The 12,839-nt window shown below is 34.4% G+C and overlaps 2 protein-coding genes across 2 annotated transcripts; one reads left to right on the top strand and one right to left on the bottom strand.

The window, feature by feature from the left end:
* The first annotated feature begins 271 nt into the window (after positions 1-271).
* LOC101892454 (ankyrin repeat domain-containing protein 13D) lies at positions 272-5,278 on the top strand. The gene is made up of 10 exons (XM_005186989.4): positions 272-740; positions 991-1,123; positions 1,202-1,372; positions 1,863-2,006; positions 2,075-2,391; positions 2,452-2,544; positions 2,602-2,781; positions 2,842-3,172; positions 3,252-3,456; positions 4,420-5,278. Exons 1-10 carry the CDS (start codon positions 642-644, stop codon positions 4,622-4,624), a joined length of 1,878 nt encoding a protein of 625 aa, XP_005187046.1. The 5' UTR covers positions 272-641; the 3' UTR covers positions 4,625-5,278.
* A 2,878-nt stretch (positions 5,279-8,156) lies between these two features.
* LOC101892286 (exostosin-3) lies at positions 8,157-12,839 on the bottom strand. The gene is made up of 5 exons (XM_005186988.4): positions 12,291-12,839; positions 12,105-12,230; positions 10,410-12,044; positions 9,514-10,350; positions 8,157-9,454 (listed from the first exon to the last, which is right to left on the bottom strand). The coding sequence occupies exons 1-5, from the start codon at positions 12,552-12,554 to the stop codon at positions 9,350-9,352; spliced, it is 2,967 nt and encodes a 988-aa protein (XP_005187045.1). The 5' UTR covers positions 12,555-12,839; the 3' UTR covers positions 8,157-9,349.

Here is a 12,839-nt window from a genome sequence, read left to right as displayed (position 1 = left end):
CTGTGAGATAGCAGAAACATAAACAAAACAAAGAATACGATTATTAAGTAATCAATAACCTAGTAATTTGGCATATGTGTACTTCGGGTACCTGCCAACCATGACGAAGAAGGAGAAAGAGAATCAAAAAAAAAAAAAAAAAAATATTCTTCTACCATGCATAAAAGTGACATTTTATTGATGTGAATATTGACTATGCCTTGTAAACACAGTATGTAATCTTACAATATTAATCGATTTTTTAATTATGTGAAAAATCGAATTATCGGCAAATAAAGGAATCAGCAAAGAACGAAAGAAAACTCAATGAAAATTCATCAGGGCAGGGTAATTTGAAAAAATAAACAATAAAAAACAAAAATACAACTTCAACACCGATAAAAATTGGAAAAAAGTCATATTCATGGCAACGCAAAGTAAAAGACAGTGGAAGAAATAACAGCAAAGCAATCGAAATAGATTCCAAAGAAAAATTGTGAAGAAATTGCATTAGTTTGCGCAGCAGGCGAAGGAGAAACACACAAATATCAACACTAATTAAAAAAAATTAACGTGCGGTGACAAGCAGACAAACAATTTAACAAATTCGATTAAATCACCAACATTTACTTGGGCTTGGTTGCACATATTTAAAGGGAGCGATGAAGACCATTGAAGAAATTAAACAAGAGTTTCCACTGCACTGGCATGTATGGCAAAATAATGTAGAGGAATTACGAGAAATCCTGAAGAATGCAAAGGTAAGGATTTTGGGGTGGTGGGGCGGTAGGGACAGATAATTCCGTCTTGCTGGAACATATATAGCACAATAACAACATCAAAAAGGATGTGGTGCTGTTGTTTGTGTGTTGAAGTAAATTAAGGTTTCCGGGTCAATAGTAAAATGACCAAAACAACCACCTTTAAATATTTGCCGTATTATGACCGACCCCTTGCCTACCTTCTTTCTTCGTTGCAATTCATATTTTGTTGTATCATCTTTTCGTTTAGATTGATAAGGAAAAAGTCGATCCCAGAGGCCGAACCCCACTGATGTTAGCGGTGAAATTGGGACATTTACAATGTGTTAAAAGCCTGCTAAGCGCCAAATGTAATGCTACTTATGAGCATGAGGGATGGTCAAGTATGTGTTGATGATTAATATAACACCTGCATGCAAACAAGCAACTTGACAAACTTTTGTTTTTTTTTTTTTTTTCAGTTGTCCAAGAGGCCGTATGTACGGGTAATGAAGAGATATTGACTGCCATTTTAGAGGTACGCGATTTACAACGTCATGTCCAGCGGGTAACACATGTCCCCAAGTTATTGCAACATTTATTGGATGCTCCAGACTTTTACATCGAAATGAAATGGGAGTTTACGTCGTGGGGTAAGTTCACCGGCAATAAACAATGTATTGTGTGTTAAATTCGATAGGTTTATAAACATGACGTGTAAATTATTCAAAATGATTCACAACCTACTACGGCGAAATGCTGAAATTTGTACAGCGATTAGGTTACGTCCCTCATATAACGCAAGTATTTGATTTGTTAGAAGCGTATGTAAATGATATGGGTTCGTAATGTTCCGAAAATTCTTATAAAAAATCAGAGCTGGCGAGCTTTTGAAAGCATGTACATATTTACATTTAGAATACTTAATAACGTATTTACGTTAAATTATTTAGTAAAGCATTTGCTTTGCATTAATGTCCCACAATAAAAGCTATTAATGTAAACTTTTTAATGTGGGTCATTAATTAATACTTCCATTTCGTATCAACTTGTTACTCCAAAATAGACATAATCCGATTTTGTTTTTATAAAAGAAAAACTCTTAGCTATTTTGAAATAACAATTCCTTTAATGGTATTTCAGTTCCTTTGATGGCACGACTCTGTCCAAGCGATACTTACCGAGTATATAAACGCGGAGCAAATGTTCGTATCGATACCACGTTACTGGGGTTCGATAATAATACGTGGCAAAGAGGGAATCGCTCCTATATTTTCAAAGGGTCAAGTAAGTATAAATACACATCTTTCTTAAGCATTGAATTTCATATAAATTTTCAATAATTTTTTCTGCAGATGAAAGCGCCACAATGATAGAAGTTGATCATGATACACGTGAGGTTATGATTGAACAAATGAATTCAGAGATTGGTGACATTATAGCAATACCACCACCGATTGGTGGGGTGAAGGCTCGTCTGAATGCGCCGGTCATTACGAATAGCATTGAAATGGAGAAGATCAGTTTCGAAAGAAATAAATCGGGCATATGGGGATGGCGAAGTGAAAAGTCAGAAGTGATAAATGGCTACAATTGCAAAGTATATGGTGCAAGTAATGTAGAATTTATAACCAAAACTCGTATGGATCATTTGACAGAGGAGCAAATTAAGGTTAACTAAAATGCCCGTTTTCCTTTTGTATTATAAATAATTAACTCACTCCGTTAATAGGCCAAAACATCAAGAACGCCCTTCCATAACTTTTTGGGATTAGCCGAAGAGGAGTATATATCAAGTCCAGATTTAGCCAATTTAAGGGAAAGGGTAAAATTCGTAATTAATATTTCAAAAATATTAAATAACATTGTATTGCCTTTGCAGACTCCAACGCCGCATACTGAGGAGCATAATGAAAACGGCGATGAGGCCTCCAACAGCAATAGTTCCAATAATTCCGGTTCCAGTTCACCCAGGACTGTTATAACCCCCCAGGAATACTTTTCCAATGATGTCGACTTGGGGACTCGTGATATAGGACGACCAAAAAAACTAAATACCAAAGTAACATAACTTGAGATAAAGTCAATTGATCTTTATAAGCTAAACTATTTTGTTTTACAGATACAACGTTTTAAGGCAAATCTTTGGCTCTGTGAAGATTATCCAATGCGTTTACAGGAACAAGTACTTCCAATTTTAGATCTTATGTCCACCATGGCCAGCCCGCATGTGTCCAAATTAAAAGACTTTATTACAATGCAACTGCCTTCCGGTTTCCCAGTTAAAATTGAGATACCCTTATTTCATGTTCTCAATGCGTGCATCACGTTTGGCAATGTCTTTGGCATGACCACACCGGTGGAGCATGTTACGACAATTAATGAAGATGATCGCATTACATGTATAGTGGATGATGTGTGTTTTAATGAACCGCTACACTACACCAAAAAAGGTGGGTTAGTTCTGATTTAGTATTAGCCGTCCAGCTCACATATATAACTAATCTAATTTGTATATCACTTCGTTGATAGGAGCAGACGTAAGGCGCCAAATGCCATTAGACGAAGACGATATGCTGCAATACGCCATTGAACAAAGTCTGGTTGAAACAACAGGTGGAGCATGTAGTGTACATAATTTGGAAAGTTCCTCATCCTCAGATAAAGTAGATATTTGGGAAGCTCTTAGAGGCCAAGGTGTTGGGGCCGAAGATGAAGAGGATGAACAGCTTCAAAGGTAAATTATGGCAAGGTGTTTAAATGGGAACAATGGGAGGAATGTTGAAGGGATGTGATTATGGATTTATTTGTTGGTATAGGTTTTGTAAGATAAATGACTCTACTTTCTTCAAATATTTTGATAAGAGAAGAGATTATGGTATAATGACATCAAGACATTTATCGATGTAGTAAAGTTAAGCTGCTTACCTTTTAGAGCAAAGGGCTATCCCGTTTCCCCTTTGCTCTTAAAGGTAAGCAGCTTAACTTTACTACATCATTTGCATTTGAGTGTTTGAATGATTAGTAAATTAAAATATTTTCCAAGGCCTAGATAAGGTCGACCAAGAAGATTATTTTTGACAACAATTTGACATAAACTTTGTAGTTGTTACACTATTCTGACTTGACTCTCTTAGACTTTCAAATCACAATATGTCTTTTGACAGCAAACTTGGTTGGCAGATGGGCTTTCTGCCCGACCTTAAATAGGCCTTGACCTTTCTTTACAGTTCGAAATCTGTGAGGCCATGATTTTTTATTTTGATGATTTAAAAATGTTTAGACTATTTGTATTTCTATTTCAACTGCATGTCTACTCAGTCAGAGGCCTACTAATTATTTCTTTAAAACGCTTACATCTTTTTAATTATTGCTTTGCTTCCACAACACCAATGCCAGATTGACAATCAATAAAACAAACAGTCAGAAAACCACGCCCACACGTTTGGCACCACCAACATCATCTTCATCGCAATATTCTAAATCATCTCCGACATCACCAAGAAACCGTCAAAATATGAATTCGCAAAATTTCAAAAACGATATGAACTACATGAAAAACATATTCAAATAATCTATTTATTTTGTAGATGTAGCTTTTATTATGAATCCCCTTGTCACCTATTGTGCGCCTGTAGATCATGTATTGCTATCTAGTAGTAAAATCCCCAACCTTTTGCTTTCAATTTCTTCCTCCTAGAGTGCTACAAGAATCGTTGTGTGCAGTCAACTTGGCAAGTTCTCCAGCTTCGGATGACGATGATGGCGGCTTTAAGTACATTGATCCGGATTTGGCGCTGGCTCTGCGGCTGAGCCAGCAGGATCAGCAGCAATATGAATTGGAACGCAAACGCGAACAGGAAATGATAGAGCAAGCTTTGAAATTAAGCTTACAAGAACACTAGATGATGGGTTTTCGTATTCAACTTAACATCACTAAGTTGCTTTTCATTTATTTAACGTTTTGTTATTTGTTTAAAACAAACAACAATTGTTGTGATTTTTGAGTTCTTCTCTGAGACGTGTCCTTTTAAAATAAGTATATAATTATGTTTTAATTTAATACAAAAAAGAGTCATTTCAATTAATTGCCACATATAATTTTGGTAATTTATATATTTTTTGTTTATAAACATACCTAATTTATGCCAAAATGTCTTTATTTGCAAATTTATGTTTATTAAAATCGTTATGTAAGATCTTATAATTAAAAAAAAGAAAAAAAAAATATTCAAAACCCAATTATATACACTAAAAAATATATATACTTTTGTATACTTAATTGTAGCAAACGTATATGAATTTACACATATATGTTAAACATATTAAATAGAACACATTCACATATATACGTACCACTACAAAAAGAAAAAAACCATACACATACACAGCAGAGACTTCTTATTAAGATCGTAACATTTCGCAGTGAAGAAGAAGACGAAATCTAAAATAACTATACTATCACTTTATTTTAATTTGTTATGTTTACTATATAGAGAAGTAAAAAAAAAAAGAAATAATGAAAGTGAAAGAAATAAATCAATACCATACACGAAAATATCAAATGGTTTGTGTGCGTTTTTGTTATAATCCCAAAAGGTAGTATCCATTGCGAATTCCAAATACCAAGTTTAAAAAAATTCCGGTGAGGGTATAAAAAGTGATCTGTAGAGGATATAAAAAGTGACCTAGAAGTTGGCCGTTCATGATCGTATTTTAAATTTTCCATTTTGCTTCACAGACTTATCAACATCCAAACACATATATTCGAATCCTACTTTTGAAAACTAGTTACTTAAAAAAATAAAAGCACTTTAAAGTTTGCGCCAATTTGCACAACAAGTAGGGTACAAAAAATGCATGCATGATTGGAGGAATTAGGTGTGTCTGGTTACTTTTCCTGCAGGATTTGTCCAGCATCAGGTGTGTCTGGTTACTTTTCCTGCAGGAATTGTCCAGCAACATCTTTCTGAGAGAGTAAGGTAGTTTTACTCTCTTTTGCAAAAAAATTGCGAAAAGTAAACAGACGGTATTCCTGCAGAAGCTTGCAAGTAATCAGCTGATTTGTCAAAACAAACCAATTTGTCCCCCATTAAAAGAATTAAACGAAAGGAACCACCACCAATTTCACAAGTTTTATAAATAAAAAGGAAATTGACAATAAAATTAAAATATGAGCAATAAAAGGAAGATCGATTTGATGTGTTTCGCGGAATTCTTTAAACCTGTTACTAATGGCATTTGTCTAAAAATGTTGGAAATAGTCTTTTATTTTCTTATTACATATTAATATTTATGTTTTTCACATTTTGCAAATTTGTTCTCCAAAAACAATTAGTCTTGTTAATTCCAAAACAATATTTTCAAATTAAAAGCACAAAAAGGAATAAATAAACAATAGAAAACATCTGATTGAATGTCGATGAATGAAATGAGATGATGTAAGAGATTGCAAGAAGAAATTTGTCCAGCAAGAATTTGCAAACTCTCACTGAAAGAACTGTCAAAATTTCTCTCTCCAACCGCTCTCTTTTGCAGAACTTTCGGGTTAACAGACGACTTCCAGTAACAATTTGTAAAAATTGTTACAAATTTTAGGGTAACCAGACACACCTATTATCTGTCGAGAAAGATGCTTTCCACGGGAATTCCGCTTAGAATTTTATTTTATTTTTGAGTTTTAATTTAATAATTTGCCATTTATGATGGCATTTTCATACTTTTTCACAAACTTATCAATGTTCAGTACATGTATTCGAATCCCAATATTGTTTATTATTTGGTTTAAATTTCTTAAATTTATAAAAAACGCAGTTCAAAATTTGCGTCAATTTGCAAAACATACAAGTTACGAAAAAGACCAATTAACGTTGTCATATTCTCAAATTATTATCGACTGTTTTATTTGTAATAAAATCCCAGGACGCTTCTTAATTATTCATGATTGGAGGAATTATCTCCCGAGAAAAATGTTTTCTACGGGAAAAGAAGTCCATACCGAAAGTTTTTCTATAAAGTTTTTATTAATTAAAAAACCCGTCAAAAAACGTTTTTTCAAAGTTGCTCAATATTTATTAAAAAATGCAATTGTCAACTGTTTCATCTGTAGTGAAATCCCAGGGGACTTTATTGTTCAGGATTGGATGAATTATCTCTCGAGGAAAATGGAAATAGAATTTAATCCGGATATTCATGATTGCCCTGATTATAATATACAATGTTTCAAAATATTTTTGCATATTAAAAAAAGCCACAAAAAAATTGGCCGTTCACGATCACTTTTTCAAACTTATCAATGATCGCAAATTGTTTCTATAGAATTATTGAATGAATTATATATCGATAAACTTGAAAAGATATCATAACTAATGAAATTCAAATCAATATGTATGGTGATTGGCATAGATGTATTTTCCTTATAGAAAACTAATTAAAGCTAGGCTCTAAACGCTCATTGTACGTATAACTCCAGCCACAACGTTTAACGTGCAACGTTTGATCAAATTATTTTCTATCATTCATTCCTATGCGCTTGTATTCCACAGATATCCACGCATTTACTAAATCATTTTTCTCGAGAATCATGAAAAATTGAGGAGAAATAATTTGTGAAGATGGCAACGCGAATTGGTCTTTTTCGCATCTAGTGTATCCTATATGTTGTTCAAATTTTAAGTTCTTTTGTTTTTAATTATTAATTAATAAACATATTTACAACATAAGAATTCAAAAGAATTGAAATGTATGTGTGTGTAACCTAGAAGTTTGAATATACGATATTAAATGGCAAACTTCATGAGCGTTTATCGGTCGTTTTTTTTTCAATAAATTATTGGAATAAAGCAAAAATAATTGAAAACACTGTTCATTAAAAAAAAAACTAAAAATACGGTATACATTTTTTTCAAAGTTAATAAATGATTATATGATGTGTTCGAAAATAAATTCAAAAGTGATTTAGTTTTTTACACTATAATCATTTTGTTAATTTACCTGTTCGAATTTTATATTTGGATTGAGAACAAATAGAATTACAAATGTTCCAATTTCTTTACAAACTTCGAGAGAAATCGTTGTTTATGATAGCAAAAAAAGAAATGGAGAATATTTCCTTAGGAAGAAATTGTTATTCAAAGTTGGACTGAATTTTAATGAAGATAGTTCTTTCGATCCCATTTATGTACATTTTTAAGCTCCCCCCCCCAACAATTTGTAAGTTTAAGACAAATATTAATAATACTATATAATAAATTAATACTATAAAGCGTTTCTTTGTAGTGCAAAAAACTGTGGGGAACGCCTAAAAGTATGCCATAAAATAGCAAAGACAAATGTGGAATGTAACTCCACAAACGACATTAACGTTGACTATGTGCTGAAAAAGCAATTAATATTAAAATTCCATATTTTATTTTAATTTTTTAATAGGTTTTATTTTATTTGGAATAATAATTAAAATGGCCACATAATAATCATATGTGCATATACATAATTCTAAAAGTATACAAATAAATTTGGGGGAAAATTGTGTTGATAGGATATTTCGATACTGAATTCAGCTTAAATTATTGTCAAAGGAATATATCAAATTAAATTATAAACAAAATTAGAAAGGCATTTTAAGTACTGCTGTAAAAACAATTGAAAACTATTAAATATGGTAACATAAAGACATTATTTTAAGGCTAAAGTAAAACAAGAGGTGGGTTATTGTTTTAAAGCAATGTAAAAGAAATAGCTGCCACAGGAGATGTAGAGATATAGAACGATAAACATATTATGGATATAATCACAAATATTTCACTAAAAATGGAATTAAATTACAATTATAATATTTGTCTATACAATAATTAGCTAGCAAATGAAAATACATGCAATTAAAAACAAAAAAAAAAAAAACTATTTTTTATGATATTGTTGAATGACTCACAAATAATGATTAATTTTGATATCAATTTGGAATTGGGGAAAATATCTTGGTTTTTTAGTTTCTTAAATTTGATTGGATGGACATTTCTTTTGCTCTTAATTGTAGACTTAAAGATTTTTAATACAATTTCCATAAACTAGGAAAATAAAACAAAAAAAAAAAAAATATATAATGGATAACAGAATGTATATGTTTGTGAAGCTCATTTGCCATATATAAAAAACGTAGTGATAATAGCAAGTTTTTTGATTTGTAAAATATATATTATAAAATTAATACATGTTTGTATATGGTATGTACATAAAAAATTATTGTATAAAAATGTTTTCAATTTGTTTACACTATGATTTGTATGATTGATTGAATAACCTATAAAATAATTGTTAAAATTCTTAACATACATTCAAAATTATAACTAATATGACACATTGCTACAAAAAGCCTTAAGGAATAGTTTTAGCTTTTTTTGTTTTTATTTTGTTTATCTTATAAACTAAAATTTCGTTTTTGTAAAATTTATATTTTAAAATTATTGCACCTTAAGTATAGCTTAGTTATGAATATTATCTTTTTGTCGAAATATTGTTTAATTGTAATAACGCACATCACTTGGTGCGAAATAAAAATTATTCTTCAATTTGTTGAAAACTTAATATTAAGCTGAGTTAGTTTTGTTTAGTTCGTTAATCTCGTATATAATTTAAATATACTTAAAGCATTTTTGTTTGTCGTGTGGTATACGGGTCTTGAATAATATCGAATCGGCTCGATATTGTGTATTTAATAGCGGTGTGTAACCAAAGACCTGAAATAAAAAATAATCATTAAATTAATATAAATTTAAATATTCCATATTAAACATACCTGGGAAAAGAAATTTATACATCTATGTCGTTCCTGAAAATGAGTATCATCTTCACTCAACGATACGGGACATCCTGGACACCGGAAAGTCCAACGGGATGTTACCTTCACAGGAGGCTTTCGAGTTATGTGCGATACAAGGAAATTCATGGCAATATCTTCACAGTTCATATACTCGTCGACTTTGTCACGGATTGCCTGTGGCAATTGATATGTATACAAGTACATATAGTATTTGTGTATGAAGGCAGCACCAGTCAAAACCATACTTAATTCACAGCTATAATTCGAATTGTAATTCCAATGGTGATTATCATTCAAATCCCAGGCATGAAAACGTCCCGGAAAACCAACAACACGATCACGATGTTCCCGCCACACACGAAAGCCAAAGAGTATTTCGTCATGTCGTAGATGGGCATCATCGTCAACGGACAGGACGGCCTCTGTTTCGATGACATCGTAGGGTAGGAAGCGATTATTCAGAGAGTTGCGAGGAGCTCTAACGACTGCTACAGGTACGCCTATATCTGGCCAACGTAAATCATCTAATGGTGGTTTAGGTGAATTCCACACCACCACAACTTTGTGCAAATAAGGCAATCCGTAAAGTCTTCCCAAGGAATCCATTAACACTTGTTCCCGTTCATATGTTAAAATCACAATGGTAAACTGCTCTCTAGGATAGTTGCCACCCAAGGCCTCACTGAACTCCTTGCCAGCACCACCACTTCCCTTGCCAATAGGACGGAAACCCATGTGTGAACCCATAAACTTGGCCTCAGAGGGTAGTACAGGATCGAAAGGCAACTGAGGATACATATAAAATGGATCCACCTGTTCCACAAAAAAATAAAAGTTAATAAAACTTATAATTTCTATTATTCTAATCTTACCCAATCGTTCCAGGCCTCCCTTGATTGCATTCTTAATATTGTGTAATTACGCTTGAAGGCTGGACTTGGATATGGTGGTTCCATGGGACCCAGTGACTCCTCGGGTTCGGTATCCATACCCACTGGCGGATCCGATTTCAGAGGGATAAATGTATTGTTGAAAACACTTTGAGCTATTACTGGCGGCACTGGCCTGGGCGGTATACCCAAACGATCACGCAAACTGGCTATTACCGTATCAACTGTTGCCTGTACCGAACTTAAATAGCGTTCCCAAACCAAGCGACCTTGCCGGCGCATTAACAACAAATCACCATCCTGTATGGCTCTCAACAAAAAATGTAATTCCGTAATGCGGGCTTTCGGCAACAACAAAGCCACTCTACGCCAATCTATTGTTTCACTATAGGGCAGGCGTACCTCATCGGCTCCCAGAATGACGGGTATTGCTCCCGACCGCAGAGCTTCATAAAGACGAGCAAGCATCAGAGTAGAACTAACTCTTCTTTCTAAGGGTGGTAGGATTAAAGCGAATGTGGAATCCTTTAAAATCTGTTTGCGCGACGAATCAGTGCCGCATAGAGCCCAATCAACAACAGCATTTTCATCTTGTTGTTCTGTTGCTGGCACACATTTAAACTGTAGAAGGAACTTGTCTAGTGTGGGACCTTTGGCCATTTCTGTAAGATGGTCCAATATAAAATCATCCAAGGGATGGGGCGATTGTAAAGGCTGATTCAGGGGGCGCAGTTCGCCTTGGAATGAAAGAAGATAGGCTCGTCTAGCGGGCACCATTGCAGCACATTCTTGCCAAACGTCACCGCCTGGTGGGCCCAAAATAGGTGGTACTATCAAATCGTAGTTTTGTCTGAATTGTATTGCCTCAAACGATGACTGTACCACAATGGCACGCATAGTATTCTGATTGAGTAGAGCATTTGTGGATTTAGAATTGAGATTTCTTCTGGCCAAATTCAGCAGCACATGATTGCGACCATCTCCACCCCAATATGGCAGCTTGTAAATTTTGTTCATATCAATAGCATTGTATTTCTCTGCTCCATACACTGAACTACTTTTCTCCTTTTCCTCTTCCTCTTGGGCGGCATATCGATTGTTTTTCAGCGATTCACTTTCATACAAAGCTTCACCAATCAATACCAAGTATATACAGGCCTGCTTGGGATCCCTGACAATATGGGCATTGTATCCCAAGGTTTGTTTAATGGTTGTACGTAAGAAGCCATCGATTTCATAGCCTGGCTTTAAAACACTGTAGCTATCTGGGTCATACAAATAAACGGGAAACCCCGAGGTTAGACTACAGCGTGAGTGGTCAAAACAATTGTGCATTTCACATGTGACCATCGTTTGCAACGAAGTGGCAGGCATATTGCGAGGTAAGGCATTTGGATATAATGTGCGTGGCAATGCCAAGTCGGGAGTGTTTCTCTGCACAGCTTCTTTTTGGGCGACTTGTGCCTGTTCCACAGATATTTTCAATCTCTCCAATTCAGTTTGTTCACGCATCAAATCTTGTTTGAGCTCTTCGATTTTTTGATTATACTGACCAATGTCAGATTGAAGTTTTTGTCTACGAGCTTCCAACTCTCGCAGCTCGATGGAAACGGTGCTCTATGAAGGAAAAAAAGTTGTTATCTCAAAAAGGTCACACTGATCATCTACTCCACTAACCTTTATTCTGAGCAGCTCTTCTATTCTCATTTTCAAGTCACTCGCACGCATAGAGCTAAAGTCTTCATAGGCATCCAGAAGAGGCCGTTGTCTATGCAAATCCAATTGCGGAACATCACTGTCGGGCTGCAAAGGAAGACGTATTACAACACAATGTGATTTAAGAGTTAACACCCTGCTACTTACGTTCAGAAGATTTCTGTGAGCAAATAAAGGCAACAGTACCAACAACAAAAGTATCAACAATATGCTCTTATAGACCCGATAATGTCTACCACAAACTACGGAAATGAAACCGCTCAGGGAAATTGTTGTTGGCGATGATGATGTTGCTGATACCATTGCTGCTGGCGGCTTTTCGCCCGAGTCTACTTCTAACAAATGATAAGTGCTGCTATTTGATGAAGACGATAAATGAGCCTGGTTGTGTCCCGCATTGCTTGAGCTCATTTTGTTCAGTTGTGTTTACCGTAGAAAGACTTGCTAGTCCACAAGTCTTTTCCCGTCGTCGTATCTTATTAACATGAGTCCGTTTTCATGGTAATTGATTAAAAAGGGTTGCGTTTCTATATTCCAATCAATTAATCAGAAAAATCACTGCAGAGTGGTACGAATGAGAAGACAATAATGGAATGGTCGATAAAAACGAGCAATTGATTGAAATTCGTCAGTCTGGCAAAGACAACGGAGTCGAATAAGTCTGGCGGCGGCAGAAACGAGAATACAAAGTTTCTG

Source organism: Musca domestica, unplaced genomic scaffold, assembly GCF_030504385.1.
Source record: "Musca domestica strain aabys unplaced genomic scaffold, Musca_domestica.polishedcontigs.V.1.1 75, whole genome shotgun sequence".
Lineage (NCBI taxonomy): Eukaryota > Metazoa > Arthropoda > Insecta > Diptera > Muscidae > Musca > Musca domestica.
The sequence above is the reverse complement of the archived record's forward strand: the minus strand, read 5'-3'. Positions and strand labels throughout refer to the sequence as shown.